The sequence below is a fragment of the Crocodylus siamensis genome, chromosome 15 (genome assembly GCF_052110815.1).
Source record: "Crocodylus siamensis isolate JL-2025a chromosome 15, ASM5211081v1, whole genome shotgun sequence".
Taxonomy (NCBI): Eukaryota; Metazoa; Chordata; order Crocodylia; family Crocodylidae; genus Crocodylus; species Crocodylus siamensis.
Window position 1 is genome coordinate 36,636,648 of NC_143409.1, and position 21,896 is coordinate 36,658,543.

Consider the following 21,896-nt stretch of genomic DNA (forward strand, 5'->3'; position numbering starts at 1 on the left):
GGAGGGGAGCTAGGCTCTGCATTGCACTCGGGCTGCAGCAGCCGCTGCCTCCCATGGTTTTATTTTAATTGCAGAAAAACATGGATTTTGGGTTTTTTTTAATCGGAGAATTTAGAGGTTTTGTTTTAAATTGGAGAATTTGCTGTTTTTAAATGGAGAAAACCAGGATCCTTGAATAACTAACACGAGGTAAAGTCCTGCTGAAAGTAAGGGGGTTAGTAGTATTTTTTACAAATTGAGGTAAACACAAGGTGAAAAGTTGGGTTTTTTTTTCTGACCTGTGTTTTTTGTAGATATTGCTATGGCTTTGTTTTCCTTGCAATGTTATCTCTAGTTACCACGATAGCTAATGCAAGATAAGAATATGCAATTTTTCCTAATGAAGGCCAAGCCTTAGGAAGAATACCACCTTGCTTAACAACTGGCATCACTTTCAACTGCATAGGAGGGTTTCATAGATTTCCCAGGGGCAGGAAGTCAGCAGGGATCATAGGATCCCAGCAAGATAAACATCCAAATGCGTCTTGAAGGCGTTCAAAGTAGGTGCTTGAACCACGTCCGGTGGCAGTCTGTTCCAAACCTTGGGGGCTCGGACAGTAAAGAAGTTCTTCCTTATGTCCAGCCTGAATTAGTTGCAGAAGACTTTGTGACCGTTTGATCTTGTCATCCCTTGGGGCACTCTAGTGAATAGATGTTCCCCCAGATCCTGGTGAGCACCCCTGTTAAACTTATAGGTGGCCATCAGATTGCCCCTGAGCCTGCGCTTTTCCAGGCTGAAGAGTCCCATGGCTCTCAGCCTCTCGTCATAAGGTCTGTTTTCCTGACCTCTGATCATGTGCGTGGCTCTTCTCTGCACCCTCTCAAGCTTCTCCACATCCTTTTTGAATTGTGGAGCCCAAAACTGGATGCAGTACTCCAGCTGCAGCCTCACTAAGTCCGAGTACGATGGGAGAATGATATCCCGGGATTTGCTTGAGAAGCATCTATAGATGCAAGCCAGCGTTCTGCTCGGTTTACTAGCCGCAGCATCACATTGAAGGCTCATGTTTGTCTTGTGGTCAATCATGATGCCCAAGTTCCTTTTAGCCATAGTGCTAGCCAATGTAGTACTGCCGAGCCTATAAGGATGCTGCAGGTTTTTCCTCTCAAGGTGGAGGACCTTGCATTTTTCGATGTTAAACACCATCAGGTTCTCATCCGCCCATTTCATGAGCCTGTCAGGATCTGCCTGGATCACCCTCCTGTCCTCAGGTGTGGATGCTTTACCCCAGAGTTTGGTGTCATCAGTGAACTTGGCCAGTCTGCTTCTGACACCAATGTCTACATCATTAATGAAGATGTTAAATAGTATAGGTCCAAGGACAGAGCCTTGAGGGGACTCCACTGGTCACAGGGCACCATGATGATTGACTTCCGTCAACCACCACCCTCTGGGTCCTACTGCAGAGCCAATTTCCCAGCCAGTGGATCGTGGTGAGGTCGAGGCCATAGCTAGCCAGTTTTGCCAAGATCGAAGGCTTTTTTGAAGTCAAGATATATGACATCAATCTCTTTCTCCCCCTTGTCCAGGTGATATGTCACCTCATCATAAAAGGAAATGAGATTGGTCAAGCTAGACCTACCCACAACAAACCTGTGTTGGGTTGTTTGAGAAATCTACTGTCTGTGTACACTTTTTATTTTAATCTAGAGCAGGTCGCATAGGCTGCTTGCGGGCGTTTAAAAAAAAAACAACAAAAAACAAAAAAAAAACACCAGACAGACAAATCGTGCTTTACTGGAAGAAGTAGTGTGTTGTTTTGACCCAGGTCCACAGCGTCTGTATAGATTGGGCACTTCAGCAAGGCTTTTTGGTGCTTTTATCTAAAGCTGAGTTAATCAGTGATAAATAAAAGTGCCAAAAAAGCCCCACTAAAGTGCCTGATCTATATCGATGTTGTGGGAGCCAAGTCCAGCTAATGTGCTGCCTCTTTTGACATCCACTAGGGTTGTTATGGGAGCATGTCGGGTATAAAGTGCCAGTGTTGTTGTTTTTTCTTTAAACATCTGCAAGCAGCCATAAATGAACAAGTATAACAGTGCTTTGTAGTGATACACAAAGACACCAGATGGATATCACGTTTGTGCCTCCATAAAAATAATTACAGTGGTATGGAGCTTGAGCAAACAGGTGTCCTAGTCCTTGCTTGCACCACAAATGCCCAAGTCTGAGTGGAACAATTCCTGCTCTTAGTTTGTGCTGCCTTTTTTTGGCTGGTGTCTGTTTTCTTATAGCATAGGATGCCTGTGCTTTCTAGACACCCCAGGCAAGTGTTTCTGGGGCTTTAGCAGCCCAAGCTGGCAAGAGGATTCCTAGGACATGCAAGATATTCCTGTGGCATACATATCACACCGTCATGCCCCAGCTTGGAGGACACTTCTGCAAACACTTCCAGGATCCTCCCGCTTGCAGATGCATGCTCATGGTGGTTGTCCTGCAGGATCAGGCTCCTGAAGTGCTAGGATTGGCTGGGGCTAGCCCTGTGGGTCAGCAGCCCTGGTGACATCTGTAAATACCAGTGAAGTGGGTCACCTGTGGTGGGATGCACCCTAGCACAGCTGATCCCATTCCAAACAATGACATCTATTTTATACCCAAGGTGTATAACTTGAGATCCATTTTCTATCGCATAACCAACACATGATACAACACTCAAATAGTTTTTCTATAACCTTTGTTTCATGTTTTGTCTTTGGAGGATGGCTCTGTCTTCCATCAAAATACTAAGTAACAGGGAGTTTTGTGATATAATTATTTAAAAAATAAAAGGGAGATTATTTCCCTCATCAGTGGAGCTTGTGTGTGTAATTATGGTTTTTTTGATGAATACAGGAAAAGCATTCCAGCCACGTATTCTCTCTTGGAAAGTCATTCTGTTTTCAGAATAGCTCTGCACTGAACATGGCATTCCAGAGTCTTCTCTGTACATGTTTATGGTTTTAAGAAAGTGTACAGATAATCACAAATCTGGCATTACGACTACTAAATCTTATTCTTTGGTATATAAGTTGTGTGGAACATAGTGCATATGTATTTATATTAAAGGAGATTTTTATTACACATGTATAACTAAACTTCAAGGTTCAGATTTGCTTTTCGGGAAAGAGGAAATCACTTACCATAGTAGATTACCCTTCCCTGTATGAACACTATAAGCTTATTGTAATTATTTTAATTTTGTCAAAGGTAAAACCAGTTATTAAAACCAGTAATGGGCACTATCTTTCATATATTGCCTTTGATCCCAAAGGACCCACTCCAACTTACAAACTTGAACTGATACACAAAGTATACTCAGAGGTTGTTGATATGCAGTTAAGTTCTGGCACAAAGTATGTTAAATCCTTATTCTAGGCAGTTGCTGGATGGGAAAAATAGAAATCTGAGGGAAATGACATTTGGCCAGAGCCCTAACATCACCAGTCTGTTCTTGCTAGAAGTACCACCAGGTCCTTCCTTTCTACAAACATCTGTTATGGAGAGGCATTAGTTAATGTTGGAGATGGACTCAGAGTCATATTTTAAGCTTAAATTTTCCATCATCTCCATAAACTAATTCCCTGCATGCTGTTTCAGGATGGAATATTTTTGGACAGTTTAAGGGTAGTGGTGCTCAACCTTTTTAGCTGGTGGGTGATGTGGGCAGTGCTGGATCTCTCCATGGGCGAGATCCAGTGGGGCCCATTCAGCTGTGGAGGGAGGGGGCAGCCCAGCCCTGATCCAGCCATGTGGTAGAAAATGGGTTGGGCCTGGCCTGGCCCCAGTCTTAAGTGGGGAGGGGTTTATAGCACAGCCCCAGTCCATGCTTGCAAGGGGAAGGAGGCATGGCTCAGCACCACAGGGCTTGGCAGAGGACCAGGGGCATTGCCTAGTCCCACAGGCAGGGTGGGGGGAACAGGAAGGGGTTTGGTCCAGCCCCAAACTGCTGTGCAGGAGAGGGGGTATGCCGCTGTAAGTCAGTGCTGCTTCATGCAATAAAAAATGACAGAGGGAATTCTACTTCTGAGGTTTATGAAAGGCAAAGTTTTATAAATAACATCTCTCTAAATTGTTGATTAAATTCAGATTTTTGCAGTAAAATTAGATCATTTACAGTTTGTGCAGGTTGCTGTAGTTTTATCTAGACAGATATCTGCAGGAAGCTATGCACTCCATGTTAATCATCTGCTGTAGGCACTGTTTTTACAAATCTTTGAAATGTCTGATTTTGAACAATAGCATTTGCTGTGCATTTTGCAATTATTTTGGTATTCCAGTAAATAGGGAATTGCTCTTCACTTCTGCTTATGATTTTTTAATTTCTCTCTCTATAGAACAGAAATATTAAATTATTATGCGTTACCAATGACATGTTTATTATTACTTGTCTCATGTTATTGCAGTCAAATTTGTTTACGGAATGTGATGTGATTAATGGTTATCTTCGTTATCTGTTTTGGTGCTGTATATATTTTCATATGGAATCTTTTGCCAAGAAGTAAACCCTGATACCATTTCTGGAACATTTCTCACAGCAGTACATTCAGTTCAGATCTGTAATATAGGAGCATATAATATCTTTAAAGCCCTTTACATTATCTAGAAGCTGCCTTTCTCCTGCCATGTTCCATCTGCCTAATGGTGCAAGAGGCAGGCCCTTTAACGGCTTGTAGCTCTAGATGCATCAGAAATGTCTAGTTCTGTCCTGATAACTGTTTCTCATTCTGGTTGACTGTGTACCTGGCTGCTATGTAGTTTCCCACTCAATACATACGTAGTGGTTTTACTTGTCTTTGCTAGAGTTGACCCATAGTGATGCAACTTTACAGTCTATCACAGTGGGGCCTTTTCCATCAGTGTTACCATACTGAGGGAAAGGGCCTGCATTTTGAGTGTACAGAGGAGTTACGGGCTTTACAGGAGGCTTTTAATGTTAGAGAACAAAGGGTCAAGCAGGGATGTAATGTGAAATAGCTGTGCAGTCATAAGGACAGCCTGGACAGGGAGGCACTACAGAACTATTTCTAACTTCAGTTGGGCAGCTTGCTGTCTATTTGGCTTCTTGACTCTGGTCCAACCTCCTACTCACTCTGTCTTGCACATCCCCATGGTCTGCTGCCTCCATCCCCATGCAGACCCATTAAGGTTTACTAGAAGGACTCTCGGTTAATATCTCCTGGCTTTGCTAAGTGTTATTTCCTGTCTTCAGCCAACCGACTGACACTTTATCAATAATATAAATGTTACGAACAAGGTCTGGGGATGATCACTAGTGTAACTTGGGAGAGGCAAGTGGGGCACTAGGCACAGATGCTGATTCAGAGGGGGTGCAGCTTCCTCCAGGATGTCTGTGCTGCTGCTTTTGCTGCTTTCATAGATTCATAGTTATGGCTATTCCCTGTTCAGTGACTTTCGGTTGAGGTGGCAGCAGCAGCTACAACTGCAGTATGTGCTCGTTCCCTTCCCAGTCGCACCCTGCCCCAGGATGGCAAAATTTCAAGTTATCCTCTGGGACTGGTATCAGAAATTGGTGGAGAGTAGTCAATGATGATACAGACAGATAAGTTACACAGCCTTAACTAGCTTACACAGTAAAGTAGGTTATTTTGAACAACATCATTTTCGAGACAGCTACTCAATTAACTAAATTGAGTAGGTCTACTAGTGTAACAACGGAAATATCTGACTGCCGGGCAACTGCATTGTTGTACTGTGTTCATATTTTTAAGATTTTCTTCACAACTATAGATGTGTAGATAGATATATTTTATGTAGCTAAAGCTTGTATTCTACAGCAGTTGATGGCCAGGGTCACACTTGCCCAAAAAAGCCCTGTATTGGTTTCAGGCAAGCAAGTGGGACAACAAGACTAGCTTGAATTCCGTTTTTCCAACAGGATATTTAATAAGAAGCACAGACTGGTGCCCATATTGCTAAGTCTCTTATAAAGAACAAGGATTATTGACTCTGCTGCACAAGGACTATTGACTCTGCTGCAAGAACATTAGTTAACTCAGTAATACTACCAGTTTCTACTTGGCCCTAAAAACTTGTTAATAGCAAATTTAAACATAAATATCAGAAATGAAAATAAAAATTAATATAATGGTATCAGTGTCTGTTTGGATTGCTTTTAAGTGTGTATCTAACATGTATCTAAGCAAACGGGACACAATAAGCATACTAATTATTATACTTCTTTTTTCAGGTTGCTAAAATAGAAAATATCAGTCATTTGGGTCAGCTCAGAGTGTTGAACCTTGCCAGAAACCTTTTAGCATCTGTAGAAAACCTTAATGGACTGCATTCACTGACAGAACTTAACCTTCGTCATAATCAGATTACATCCATAGTAAGTAATAACAGTGAATTAATATATGTTGTTTTTCTTCAGCCAAAAAGATAGTAAAATACAATACATCTTTTCCAGGCGTGTCAAAGATACAAAAGATGTATAAAAAAGATACAACATACCTTTTCTAAGGGTGTCAAAGATGTAGCCTGTGAGCTTGGACCCGCACACTACAGTGTGCCCCAGATTGCCTTACGTACCATAAGCATTGCATGCCAGCCCTGTGTGCCACATGCAGTGTGCTTGGCTCCTCTGGTGCATGTGCTGCATGCAGTGTGCTAGGCCCAACTGTGAACCTGACCTGGCCCGTAGACTGGCCCTGCAGCACTCATTTAGCTCTCGGGGCCTGCTGAATTTGACTGTCCTGATTTTAAAACATATTGTGTTACAAATTTCTGAAAATATGGTCATTCATTTTGTCTTATGACTTTGTTTTGGTGCTGGAATGCTTAATTTTATAAGTGGCTGAAATGGAAATTTAATGTTATTTATTTTGGGATGTTCTATTTAAAGTATTGCTTGCAATAGGGAGGCATACATAATAGTTACTGAGGTTGCTAAAAAGTAGTTAGAGCTTGAAGTTGTATAATTCACTTAATGCATAAAGTAACTTCTTAAAATACAATAAATTTTGTACTGATTTTGCCTTTAAGGGCACCTACACAAGTCCAATGCCTGCTCTGACGCCTGCTAATTAGTACGAGTCAGAGCAGACTCGATTAATTCTAAGGGCCACTAATTAATGCACTCTTTTTCCCCTACCTCAGGCATCTTAACAGGTGGTCCTAGGAAACCCTGGTTATCAATAATATCCATAAGTTTCCCCTTTATATTTTAGAAATAAGCCAAGGAAAGTCAGACTAAACTATAAAACAAATCTTGTTTAAAAACTGCCAGTCTTATTTACAATCAGCAGACACTTTGAATAAGTTGAGGCTATGTAGCCTGAAACATAATAGTAGTTGCCAATACTGTTTGCGGGACAGTGAGAACATACGAGCAATAATTATTGCAGTCTCTTACTACATAACCTTGATCTAAAATAATTGTAACAGATTTGTAATATAGTACAGAAACACATTGCATTAAAGAATGTTGTTGTACTAAATACCTAGAACAAAGTATTCCACAGATAGTGAAGAAGGAAATGGAATGTTATTCATGAGGTTAGTGAGTCCAGTTCCAATTTCTTTTTTATTGTAGGCCTTGCCTGTGTTGTTTGGCTGGTTCTAGAATATGATTTTCATCAAAGGTGACTGAATTTTGTTGGATAGAATGTGGAGGCTTCAGTTCTTCTGCACAGGAGGATGTTGGGCTTCACTGACAGAAGTATTGTATGTAAGAGATGGCTGGTGATAGTAACCCTCAAAGTTGGTTAGGACTTCACTTTTGGGCACTTCATTTTAAGAATTATGTAGAGAAACTGGAGAGGATCCAAAGGCATGTTGAAAAATGGATAAAAGAATGCAAGTTATACAAAGAAAGACCGAAAGAAAGGTATGTTTAGTCTGGTAAAAGAGATTTGAGGGGAGACATGATAGTAGTTTTCAAATATTTGAAAGTGTGCCATAAAGAGGAGGGAAACAACTCTTCTCCCTTGTCAGAGAGGTAGTACATGAGACTGAGTTTAAACTGTAAAAAACTGATTCAGATTAAATGTCAGGAAAAACTCCCTACCTGTATAAACAGTAGGACAGTAGAAGAAATTAAGGGGTAGTGCTGAATCTCCACCTTCACTGTTTTTTAAAAAGGGATTGATAGCCAACTCCGAGATGATTTAGGAATAGTGCTTCACGCATATATGCAGAGGGTTGGACTCTAGTGCCTCTTTGAGGTCCTTTGTTGTGATTCTTTGTAATGCCAAAGCCGCTCCCCTCCCCCCCCCCAATCTTCCTTAGCTTTGACTTTGCTGAGCATCTTGGTCCTTTTTAATAAATCTCTCATTGTATAGGGAATAAGCAGATTTAATGCATTAATCCTTCTGTTCACACGAAACATGAGAATAGTATTAGTCATGTGTGAGAGCTTTCCTTAGAGTTTACATTGTAGACTTTTTTCCCAAAAGATTTATGTTTGCTATCTACAGCTATGTTCAGAACTCTTGGTACAAAATTTGAAATTTTAGTTGGGACCAAAGGTTTGTGCAGAGGTTTCTATATCTGTGAAGTCTGTCATTGAATCCAGTGGAACAAGGCATTCATTCAACATCTTTCATGAGTTCAATTGATGCATTTGCTTTCTATCATTCATTGGAAGAAAGAATCCACAACACCAGCTCCTACACAGGAAAAATATTAAAAGACTACATAGATCCTAAAATCATAAGCTTCATAAGTCACATAGTCCCTCAACTTCATGCTTATGCCTTGCTGTTGTTCCATTAAGAATAGTCTTGAATCTCCTGAGTTTAACTGTTCCTAGGTTTATAATCTGCTTTGTTCCTTGAAATGACAAGAACATAGAAACAGTGATTTGTCTCATATAAGGCGAATTACTTGTATGCTTTTTCTTTAAAAGCACAAATAAGTTAATATGTGTATTTTTTTTAAATAGTATATTTAAATTATTTGTGTCTGTGAAAGAAGTGCTTTGTCTTGGTCCAGATTGGTTTGATGAAAGAAGGATTAGCCTTGTGTTCAATCCAAATTAGTTTTATATCATATTTTTAGCAAAGTTGCTCTGCCTTGGCCTATTTTAATTCAAGCATTTTACAAGTTGATTTTTGTGACATTGACCAATTAATGAATGTTTGTCTTGTTATATATTTTACTGTAACTTTCATAATCATGTTAAAAAATTCTAATGGCAAACTTTAAAATTGGGTGCCAGATTTGGTAATTGTTGGTTTAGATTCCAAGATATATTATTTCTCAGCTCAGGATGCTCTAATTTGGTGTTTACAAATATGTTTTTCAGTATTTCATGTATGACCTGTATCCCAGTCATGACTGACAAATGTAAAGCACTATCTGAGACTGCTTTATTTAAACTTTTTTTAGTCATTTAGGGTGCCTATAGATGTGCCTGGAGCTTGCTGTAATTTTGAAGTGCAGGGATGCTGATACACGAGAAGCTGGCAGACACTTTAATTAGAGCACCTTTCAGAACTGCTCTAATTACAGTGTCCCCTCATCTTACGTGTGAAAACACCCATTGCGGTCTTGGTCACTTCATAGTGTTTTAGGTCTAAAAGTACTAAAGTAGACAGTGTATACCTTTCTTTCAGTGCCCAGTGGTTCTCAACCTTTCTAGACACAAGGCATCACTCAGTGGACTCAAATCACTCCTTGGGTGCTAAGGTTTCACTTGTTTTTTAACTACAGAAAAATAATAGAGCAATTTTTCTGTTGCAGAGAACTCAAAGACCACAACAGTAATGGTTTTGACACTATGGATTCTATTTGAAATCTCTGGGTTTAACTTGTGAATAAAGTATAGGCGTTTGCTTACTTAACAGTGCTATAGTTTGTGGCACCCTGAAAACAATCTCATGGTACCCTAAGGTGCCACAGCATCCTGGTTGAGAAGGTAGTTTACTTTAATTCCTGGTGGGTATTTGCTGCCAAGGGAAAAATACCTTCCCATCCCAGAATGATCACTAAACCCTGAGCATCTGGGGAAGAATTCCATATAAGAACTATAACGTCAGGCCTTAAGGCATGTTGATGTCCTCCCTCCCAGTGTTCTTGCTTTTGCTCCACTGACTCAGCTAGAAACCTCAGGGTCTAAATCTGATGGAGGGAGAGAATGTAGATGCAGCCTTTGGGTGAAAATATAGGTGGCCTGCCCCTGTGTTACCTTTCAGATACTGATGGTGCTGGCAGTTCATATTTACAGCTCAAGTTGGAGAAAACCTTATTATAGGGGTTTGGAGTCTCCAATCCTAACCATCTGAGCGTGTATAAGGGGTGTGGTAAACCATAATCCTTGATAAATGTGGATGTATTTTGTAAATACAGCTTCATCTTACTTGATTTAGTTCAGTGTGTAAATGGATGCTTTTTCAAGCTTTGTAGCAGCATTTAACACTAGTAGTAACAATTACATGTATGTAAACTATATACTGTTTGGAGGCTGACTCCAGTTTGCATTTAAGTGTGGCCTTTAGATTAAAATTTACAAAAAACTTTTACTGACTGTACAGACTGCAGTTTGGAAGCTGATTTGCGTGAGTTTGCACTTTAAGGCTGTAGTGCAGTATCGTCAAAAAAAATCAAATTTGTGTTTATGCAGTTTGATTACAGTATACTTACCCTGCAGCTTAAATGCTGAGGCAGCATCTTGGCTCCTTTCCTGAAAGCCTGTTCAGAGAGACTAGAAACAGTCTCATGCTCTGCTCTGTAATGCTATTTACCTTGCAAGTGGTGCAGCATGTTCTGCAGAGTAGATATCTGCACTGAAACACTCCCTTGTAATCTGTATCAGAGAGGAATGGAGCTGCATGTTCAACAGAAATCAATGTTGCAGCAAGGTTACAGTAAATAGAAATTGGGTATATTTCATCTTAAGGCCAAGTAGAACGGTTCAAAAGATGTTCTCTTTCAGCTGCTGAAATTGATGCTTCTCTCTTCCTTCTAGAAAGATGTGGATACTTTGCCCTGCCTCCAACGTCTGTTTCTCAGCTTCAACAATATATCTAGGTAAGGTGGATTTGCCAGTTTGCTTTTTATCAGTATTTTAAGTATATTGCAGCCTGAAAAAAACTTTATTCTAGCAAGATATATTGGATAAGGAATATGCAATGTCTGAGATTTATACCAACTGTAAAACCAAAGTTCTAAACCCTTTTAAATACGTTGTGTATTTGTGAAAATTCTACTCTTCTGTTTAAAAATACATTATAATACTGAAAAATAGAAAATACTTTTAAAATATTGTGTGTAGTATTAAACTAAATTGATCTAAATAACATTGCATAAATTATTGTTATTACATTTAACATATAGCCTACTGTATTCATTCACATTTTTCATAAAATGATGAATAAAAACCTGTTTTATTGAAGTTACTAGATTTTTTTTTTTTCAAACTTGTTTGTCTTTCTGAATATCTTTTTGTTATTGAAGTCTGCAATCTGTATTCATTATTGTTTCACTTTCAAACCAGGCCATAAAAACAGAGTAACTTGGCTTTTTAAAGCAAGGTTATTGTTATTTTAATGAATGCTAAGCATTTTTATTATAAATATATAAAAATGTTTGTTCTTTACATCAGTTTTACTTCTATGTGCCTATGGACTCAGCATTTGTACTCCATGTCGATATTTATAAAACCTTTCATCTTAAAAAGTAGTGCATATGTACTGTATTCCTTGTAGACTGCTTGTCCCTTTTATTCTTTAATCCTCATAAGATTTCACCATTTAGGAAAATCAAATTATTATTATTAGAGACAGAAAATATACTTCCTTTCTTCATTACTGGGAAGACTGTTGTTTTTCATTCTATTTATTTTCCCTGTAGGGATGGAACTTAATAATTACGTATATTATAAACATAACTTTTAACTGGAATAACAATTAGACTATTTTGTTACCTGCATTATATTTCTTAGGAAGAATTCTATCATTCTTGTCTGTAATCAATATGTTGCTTATGTAGTTGTGGAACATATATATGAAAATACTTATGGATATTTAGAAATTTAAAAAATCCTATATGAACTTTTATAATACTGAATTTACATTGTCCTTAATTTATCTGCTAGAACCCCTCCTTTATATTTTAAGTTTAGATTATACAGGACAAATTTATGTTTTATATCTGTTTAAGTAATGACCAATTCTCTGACTTTAACTATGTTGTTTGTTTCTCTTTTGGTAATAAATGACTTAGCCTGGGTTTAGCAATGGGAGGACTGCAGTGGTTGTTTCTCCTGTCATCAGGAAGTATCACTGCAGTTGGTGGGAAGCTCTTTATGATATTTAATAATTGATGTAATCCATTCAACACTATTTCCTTTCCTACACTATTTTATGCAAAATAATTATCCTATTTTTAAAGTACGCAAGGAAGAAAAGAGAAGATGAGGGAGAATCCTTGAAAAATCTGCTTGTTTGAATAATCAGTTACTGATTATGTAAAGGAATACCTGGCTCATTGGTTAGAACTCATTGACTGGGGCCTTAATGAATGTGACAAGGGCGACTTCCAGGCCTGACGTTAGCTCTGGTACATCGCTGTCTCTGAACAAACCACCTGCCTGCTGTCCTGCCACGCTTTGTTAAAGAATCAAGATGTTAAATAGGTGGGAGGCTGCCCTTTGAGTGCCCCAGTTGTAATGGGACTATATTTACATGCTCAAGCCACCCCGTACATGCACACAAATACATACACCCAAACAAATGCATACTGGGCTCCAAGCCCTCGGCCCCCTCACTAGGGTTCTACTGGGGTCATTCATTCCTTGGGGCTTAGGTGGCTGCAGCTGTGCCTGGCCCTAGGGTCTTACACCCTCACACTGCCCCCTCACTGGGGTCTGCCACCCCGTCCAGCTCAGATGGCCATAGTCCTGCCTGGCCCTCTACCCTGAGGTATTGCACCCGGTGGGGCTCAGGTGGCCACAGCTGTGCCTAGTCCCATCTCAGGGCCTCTGTGACCACAGGACTCACAAAGAGCCTGGGCGCTGCTCCAGGTCCCTCCTCCAACCCGGGCCCTGCTTCAGGACTCCCATGAGCCTGGGCTCCTCCTGTGCAGACTGAAACCACCAGGGATGTGGGGGCTGGGGTTTCTAGGTGCCTCTCCTAGCCTTTCACCAGGGAGGTAACTGGCCTGGCAGTCCTGGGGAGCTGCTTTGTCACAGGTAGCTCCACCAGGCTGCCGTTCCCTGGCAGGGTGCAGTTTCAGGTCATGCGCAGGACTAGTGAAGCTGCCTCCTTCCCCATAGCCTCACCCTTTTACCTCCGAGTTTTCCAGGAGCACCTCAGCCTCCTTAGCTGCTCAACACCAGACTGCTGCCTTTCTGGCCTATGTTTGAAAATGGCTGCTGCCATCAGCCACGTGGTGGCTGCCTGCTCCAGCCCTTAAAGTGACAGAGCATTAAAGAGATCCTTAGAGATTATATGTGACATGTATATACTTTTTATATAATTATCTTTCCAAGTGGCTCATTTGATTTTACTATCAGGTAAAAATTGCACCTTCATATTATGTAAACCCTGTGAACTAATTTAACACTTTCATGGTGGTCACCATAATAATACCACTTGAGTCATTTGTGGGCTTCTGAAATGTTGATTCTATAGAATGACAACATTTTGCAAAGAATTAAATATGAATTTTTTGAATTTTCTTACTGTCATGCTATTCTACAAGAAAGTGATTAAATAAAAAGGATAGGCCTGGTGGCAGCTTGAATACAAATATTTGACTCAATGCAATTGAAGTTGATTAAATTATCTTAAGCTCTCTGAAAACTGGTAATTTAGACATAATTTTAACATTAGTTAGTGTTGCTTTAGTAACATCTACAAAGTTCCTGTTACCTTTTTTATATGTTTAATATATCTTACAGTTTGTTTATTTATTTGGCTTTACCATACACCAGGTAGGTTGATTACATTCACATCTTGATGATCTCCTATTAACAATCTTTAGGATCATTAAACAAGTGAAAAATTCTGAGTTTCTTGCTCAATTGCCCTGATTTCTCATTTAGAGATGTACTGAGTAGATATTTGAAAAACACGTTTTGTGTGATACCATAGTCATGCTCAACATCAGGACCTGTCTATGGAACACTTTTTTTGAAAGTCACTGTCATATTCCATGATAAAACATGATAAGAAGTTATAGCTGAGAAGTTGGTGCTGAACAGTGTAGTCCATGCCTGCTATTCATCTTCTACCCTCTTTCCATGTCCTTTTCAGAGACATTTCTTACCAGAGCTCTTCTTGCAAACAGGATTGGCCTCAGTACTACTTTCAGGAGCCACAGAATAAGTTCCTCAGGAATACAGGAGAATTGGGTCCTATGCCTAGTATTTCTTCATTCTGAAATTTGTCCTTTACTAAACCTCAGGAGACTTAACGACTGCAATATGCCACCTCATGTCAGAATAGTAGCACTTGCCTCAACCATTCTGTCACTCCAGGTTCAAAGTTTTGAGTTATCAACTTGTCAAGTAGAACACTGCCATTCACCATACTTGTGGAGTACCTCCAGAATCACAACGCAGTCCATCTGTTTTCAGTACAGGATTCTGCTCTGTTGGCACTGGATTTATAACCCAGATACTTTGTTCCGAGCAGACCCAAACCCTCAGATGAACCATGACATCTACATTTGATAATAGGCAAATTTTATTGATGCATGGTGATAGCAGAAGAGAATAATGCCAAAAATTCTATATCTACTAGTCCCAGGGTTCACAGAGTCAAGGTACATCTGGTCAGTACGTAAGCTTCACTCTGAGGTTCTCTTGAATGTCAAATGTCAGCAGCCTGGAGGTTGGAGTCTGAGCCCGCCCCCAGCACAGTGGGTGAGACAAGCTAGTGGTGTACCTCTCAAGGACCCTTTGCTGCTCTGAAATCCCTCCTTTTGTATTCTTTTCCTCTTCTGATGACTCTTGATTTCTAGGTGTCGCTGATTGGTCTCCCTCTGCTTGTCATAAGGTTCACATTTTGTTCTGTCAGCATATTCCTTTGTTTCACAAACCAAAACCGGAAATCCCAAGGGCTCTGCAGCTGGGCACTGTGACCTGGCCAATGCAGTAGAGTCCCTTAACTCATGTTATAGAACAGTGTGGTACATGTTTCAGACCTAGTTAAGGACTACCTGGAGGGCTTAGATGTGTCCAAGTCAGCGGGCCTGGATGACCTTCATCCGTGGGTGCTGAGGGAATTGGCTGGTGTCATTGCGGAGCCATTGGCATGGCTGTTCGAGGACTCCTGGTGCTCGGGCCAAGTCCCTGAGGACTGGAAAAGGGCCAATGTGGTCCCCGTTTTCAAGAAGAGGAGGAAGGAAGAGCCTGGCAGCTACAGGCCAGTCAGCCTCACTTCTATCTTGGGGAAGGTCTTTGAAAAAATTATCAAGAGCCACATTTGTGAGAGCCCTGGAGGGGAAGTGATGTTGAGGGGTAACCAGCATGTGTTCGTGCAAGGCTGATCCTGCCTGACTAACCTGGTCTCTTTCTATGACCAGGTAACAAAGAGTTTAGATGGGAAGGAGGAAGTTGATGTCATCTTCTTGGACTTTCAGAAGGCTTCGACACAGTGTCCCACCCAATTGTGGTGGGCAAGCTGAGGGACTGCGGCACTGGCAAATGCACAGTCACATGGGTGGCAAACTGGGTACAGAGGCGAACCCAGAGGGTGGTGGTGGACGGGTCAATGTCGACCTGGGAGGGTGTGGGCAACGGAGTCCCCCGGGGCTCGGTCCTTGGGCTGGTGCTGTTCAACATCTTTGTTAGCGACCTGAACGAGGGTGTGGAGAGCACCCTGTTCAAGTTTGCTGATGACATCAAGCTTTGGGGTAGAGTGAATATGCTGGCAGGCAGGGACCGCATCCAGGCAGACCTGGATAGGTTAGAGAAGTGGGCGGATCTGAATAGGATGCGGTTCAACAAGGACAAGTGCAGAGTGCTGCACCTGGGGAGAGGGAACCAGCATTATGGTTATAGGTTAGGGGCTGACCCTCTCAGCAGCACAGAGGCAGAGAGGGATCTTGGAGTCATGATTGACTCCAGGATGAATATGAGTCACCAGTGCGACGAAGCAATATGCAGAGCCAACCGTACCCTGTCATGCATCAACAGGGGCATCACTAACAGGTCCAGGGAGGTCTTGCTCCCCCTCTATGCGGCGCTGGTCAGGCCGCAGCTGGAGTACTGTGTCCAGTTCTGGGCGCCGCACTTCAAGAAGGACGTGGAGAACCTGAAGAGGGTCCAGAGGAGGCCACTTATATGGTTGGGGGCCTCCGTGGCCAGCCCTATGAGGAGAGGCTAAGAGACCTGAATCTCTTCAGTCTCCGCAAGAGGAGACTAAGGGGGGATCTTGTGGCTGCCTACAACCTTATCAGGGGCCAGCAGCAGGGACTCGGGGAAAGTCTGTTCACCAGGGCCCCCCTTGGAGTCACCAGGAACAATGGCCACAAGCTGAGGGAGGATAGGTTTAGGTTAGATATTAGAAAGAACTACTTCACTGTAAAGGTGGCCAGAGCCTGGAATAGGCTTCCCAGAGAGGTGGTGCTCTCACCTTCCCTGGAAACCTTCAAGAGGAGACTGGATAGGCACCTGGCTGGGGTCTTATGGCCCCTCCCACCCCCAGTGCTTCTTCCTGCCCATGGTGGGGGGGTCAGACTTGATGATCTGTCTAGGTCCCTTCCGATTTATTGATTCTATGTCATCAGTTTTCCAGCCTGTGTGTCTGCTTGCCGCTTGCCTGTGTCAGGCACAGTGAGCCTTGAAGAAACTGTCACAAACAGGCTTTTAGAAATCAATTAACCCTTGCCATTGCCCTGGACCATTGTTCCAGTGCATATTGCCTTACAAGCTAATTTCCAAAAATAGATACACCATTTCTAGCCAACATTCTCCAGAGCATGGGAAGCATTGACAAAGTTCCTTGCCCAAGAGTGGTACAGCTAAAGAAAAGGAGCAACTGGCTGAGCAGGCGCAGATCCCATGGTGAAAGCAAGAGAGGCATAGGTAGGGTTCTGTCCTTTTACTTGTATTTAGAGCTCTGGGTGACCTACAAGAAATCTCTTATACCATTGTAAATGAGAGAATTCACTGGGGCCTTAAATGACTTTAGGTCTTGATGACTGTACCAAAGGACAGATGCAGATTGATGATGTAAAGATGAGATCAATTACAAAGTTTTTGGGCCCAGACCTATGAGGGATGTCACTTGCTAGATTTGACCTGTAGCTGTAAAATGATGACTAAGGGTATTATGCACTTTCCAAGAAATACACACAGGCTGGTTGCTGTCCCAAGTCCTGGGAGAACTTGGTTGGTGGCTAAACTCCTGACAGCTGATGAAAGGGATGTTTCCCCTGCTTATGTATCAGGGTAAATTTGGAGTACACACGTGAGTCAACTTCAAATATAAGGCATTTGTCTGCAGAACAGTCTAAAGCTACACATAAATATCCCAAAATGCCTTTATGGAATGTTTGTATGGCATTTATGCTCTCCTGCAGAGCACTGTAGGGAAATCCTAATGAACAATTCATCTTTTTACTACAATAGCAAACAAGGAAGCACTTGTTTTGTCCTGATGTTGTCAGTAAGACATCCAGTTGGGGAATTTTGGGCAACTGTCTTTCTGTTTTACCTTCTAGCAGTGACCATTCTTGAATAGAAATATGGCAGCCAACACAAATGGTTGTTGCAGAAATCTACCATAGACTCAGTATTCTGACAGTGGGGGACTTCAGACATAGGCTTAGTTGCCAACGTGAAGAATGCTAATTGCAAGGCCTTCTGTTTTAGGCATTTCTGGACATCTCTGTGCCTTCCCACCAGTCCCTGTGACCAAGTTGCTGAACAATAGGGTGATGCCCAAAAGCAGAAAGTTTTGGATATCAGACATTTTCTAAGTGTCCCACCAACCTTCTACGTACCTTACCTACTAGTTGAATACAGTATCTCCTGGCAAGGGCCAGTACATCTTCCAGACCACCAATTTTTGCACTCTGCAGCCTGGAGGCTGGTAGAATGCATAGAACTGCTCAAGAGTGCTCTCAACAGAGGTGCAAGAAATTCTTGATCAGTGTAGGAATGTTTCCATGTAAAAGATGTATCGTGTTAAACGAGAGAGCTATTCTGTATGTTCTTACATTCTTAAACATGCCAAGTTAGAGAGCTGACTTCTCTCTAAGATCATAATAATACCCTTCTATAGCTCAGGCCTTCTTTTGGACATCTTCCAGGCCGCTTTTTTTTTGCCACCTTACTATCAGGATGGTCATTTTGCTTGCCATTGTGTTAGCATATGATTAGTGTGGCCCTGCCTGTCATGAGATGGAGCTGGAGCAGGTTGCTCTGTTCCTCATCTGAATACCAATGTTTGGAGGATCCTAGGACTTGTGACAAGAACACCCAGCTCCAGTCATGAGTGAGGGGCTAATTAGCATATGTATTGTTTGTGGAGGGTATCTGAAGTACACACACATACTGAACAGTGCTGAGCTGTGGGGTCATAATGGCTTAAAATGCTGTTGTGTCTGGTGGGGCCCAGCTCAATGAGATACGTAGTAAATCATGAGCCTTGTGGCTTTGGAATCACGTCATGCATAGTTTGTACTATATACAAGCAGGTACGGAAGTACGGCTTAACAGTGTGTTTATGGAGTATGTATGCTAAAACTTGCGTTTTCAAAAGAGGGAAACTGCATCAATTCTGATAAGCTGAGTCTATCGGTACCTGTATTAACTTCCATAGTATGTGGAAAAATAACATAGTTGTATAAAACTGGTAGTGTAGAGATCTAGCAAGATAGAATTAAGTATTGCACATGAAGTTAAGCCAAAAATGGTAATCTTGGGGGGAGGGTCTGATTCCCAAGACTTGGATGCAATATGGAACTCTCTAGCGTATGACAGTAATTAAATATAGATTTAAAATATGTAATTTTCCTTATTTAAGAATTTCCATATATATAGCACAAGTGTTATCAAATTACTAAATCTAATTTCAAGAATATTTTTATTGTACTTTTATTTCTTTTTAGCATCTTGCTTGAAATAGTTTTTGATCTACTGACTTATTTTGATTTCCCGTTTTAAAAAACTACAACTAGATGGCAGAGAGGGAAGGGAATGCTTGTAGCACACTTAGTGTATGATGTTATATATAGAGTGCTCCCTTGTATTTTTAATATTTTTATGGAAAAAAAAAGATCGATTTAGTGGTATTAAAAGTTATTCCCTTTTTTGTGTGCAGTTTTGACGATATTCTGTGCCTCGCTGATTCTTCGTCTTTGTCAGATATCACCCTTGATGGCAATCCAATAGCTCAGGAGTCATGGTACAAACACACTGTTCTCCATCATATGATGCAGCTCCGACAGCTAGATATGAAGAGAATCACGGTAAGAACCTTTTACAAAATATTTTCATCTGATTGTATAAACATTGACGTTGGCAAATAGGATTTCTGTGTTGTACATATAGAAAAACTTGTACTTAATCTGAAGTAGATGTAACTTGGACATTGCAGTAAATTATAGTTTGTCACTTTCTGTTCCACATTACACACAAGTGTTTACTCTTTTTGGTGAGCAAAATATTTTAAATGGCTTTCACTACCTATTCTGTATGACCACTGTCATAACAAGTGGTAAAGGATATCAGAGTTACTTGCTTTTGACACTGGACTGGGGTTTTGTTTTAAGGGAACTGTTATTCCTAAAACTACTGATTTCTTGCTTCATTGTAAAGCTGCTCTGTAGAACCTTCCTCATCATAGTCTTTTCTGACTTCTTTCTATAATTTCAAGTACATGAAATATTACCTTGCAACTGTTACATAGGTGGCACTTACTTCTACTTTAAAGAACAGTCCCTCTTTAAGACCTTTCTAACTAGTCTCTGCACCTTCCTAAATGTGTCAACCCTATTACATAGTTGTTTTAAAATCAGCATCCTTAAGGATTCATTTTAAGTGTTTATACTTTATTAGATAGGAGAGCTACAAACTAACTTATTACTGAAAGCTTAGGAGTTGCATATTCATATGACTTCAGGAGCAGGGGATTTAAGAAAAAAAATCACGTGCCTCATGATCAAATTGAGAGCTGGCAACTTTGAATCCAAGCATTCTGGTAATGCAACATACACTGTCACTAAATCAGTGTCACTAACTGCAAGACTATGTATAAGCTGGTCTTTTTTGTGTTTGTGAGCTTAATTCACATGCTCAGTATGGGTGATTTTTGTCTGACTTCCCTTGATGAATAAAGGGAAGTCAGACTGATCAGATTATAGGGGTGTTTTTCATCTTCCTTATTCCCATGCCCATTTCACTCTCTTCCTCCTCCCTGGTCTTACTTTGCCTGCAGGAGAACTGTAGAATCTGACTTTCGTCTGAAAAGTACTTGTAATGGGTTATTACTCCTCCCATGGATCACTGCCTTAATATGATGGAGAGTTTTGTGTGCTACCAGTGACCTAGAAAGTGATGCTACCTGGAATTTTGTACTCTTTGTACTCCTGGTAGGGTCATTTAGGGCTGCAAGGTTAAGAGTGAGGTTCCCAGTTTAATAGCGATCCAAAAATAAAAAATAAAAGTCCTCAATGGCAAAGAAAGTGAATGAAGCAGGAATACTTCTCAATGCAGCATAAATGTCAAGGGCACTACACACATGCCCAATTTAAGGTACTATAAAATGGGAAACAAGTTATAAAAATATTCCATGTGTAATGTAGCATATTTTCACGGATGGTTAATAAATTCCCTCAATTAACATGTAGCTGAGGCCAGCAATCAGCTAACTGTCAACTCTGGCCCAAGGTTGGAAGAGGGCAGTGGGGAGCCCTGCTGGGGACTTTAAACCCTATACCTGGCAGCTCTGGCTTTGTGGGAGCTTTATATCTCCTATGCCCAGCCAGCTGCTCTATCAGAGCTATCAGGTGTAGGGTTTTAATAATAAGCCGATTGCCAGCCCTAGCCCAGACAGCCCTGAGTCTTTAACTCTTGAATCAGCCAATGATCAGCTGATTGTCTGCGTAACGGCCCCAGATGGTCTGGGCCTGTGACTGTCCAGGGTTGGGGCTAATTGTCAGCTTCGGTCCCCAGACAGCCCTGGCTCTTGAACTAGACCTAGGACTGTTTGATTGGAGCCAAAAATCAGTTGATTTTCAACCCCACGTGTGGGGGGGCTGTGGCACCTGGCTTTTGAACTTTTCCTGTGCAGGGGCTTTATATGAATAAAATAAACATAAAATGTGTGTGTATAACTGTATTATGGTGCTAAGCTCCATATACAAACTAAACAGCTACAGATTTATCCAGTAAAACTTTATCTCTCTCTTGAAATTCTACAGACTTCTAGGACTCAAAAGAGCACAGCTCCTATTTCTTGAAAAAGTTTCCACTATAGTTCTTTCCATTTGCAAGAAAAGGGCATTTGAAGAATGTTCCAGTTGTATGGGGCAATGTGGTGAAAGAATTCTAAACAAAAATTCCTTTGCAGCTTTTAAGGACAGACCTCCTAGGGATTAGTATGACAGTTCACAGCTGTGACCTGATCAGTCAAATCATTTGCTAAAATAGATTCCTTTAGTAATACAGTATTTACTTGAATCTAATATGACCGTACGTTTAAGATGACCACCCCCGCATAATTAGATTCCATGCAAGAAAAAAAATTATCTTGGTATTATTTTTATAAACAGAACTACTGATTTAAAAACTATAGGAATACTGGTAAGTCGTAAATTAAATGCAACTCATAAATTAAATAAATGCATCCTCACTCTCACAATCTTCACTGTTCTCATCCTCTTCCTCATCTTCCCACAAAACATTGTCTTCAGTTCCATCTATACAGTACTTCTTAAAGCCTTTAATAATGTATTCTGA

General features: G+C 41.0%; 1 protein-coding gene across 5 annotated transcripts in view; it reads left to right on the forward strand.

Annotated features, from left to right (window-relative positions):
* LRRC49 (leucine rich repeat containing 49) overlaps positions 1–21,896 on the forward strand; it is a 132,437-nt gene that overhangs the window by 41,225 nt on the left and 69,316 nt on the right. For 4 of the 5 annotated variants that reach the window (XR_016439273.1, XM_090028492.1, XM_090028491.1 and 1 more), the window contains 3 exons: positions 6,228–6,371; positions 10,950–11,011; positions 19,258–19,405. Coding sequence is in view for 4 of the 5 variants with exons in the window: in XM_090028492.1 (XP_089884618.1) it covers positions 6,228–6,371; positions 10,950–11,011; positions 19,258–19,405 (354 nt within the window). In the remaining variant the exon portion in view is untranslated. Of the gene's footprint in view, positions 1–6,227; positions 6,372–7,644; positions 7,869–10,949; positions 11,012–19,257; positions 19,406–21,896 lie in introns of those variants that run through there. The other variant, XM_090028494.1, reaches the window with a different exon arrangement.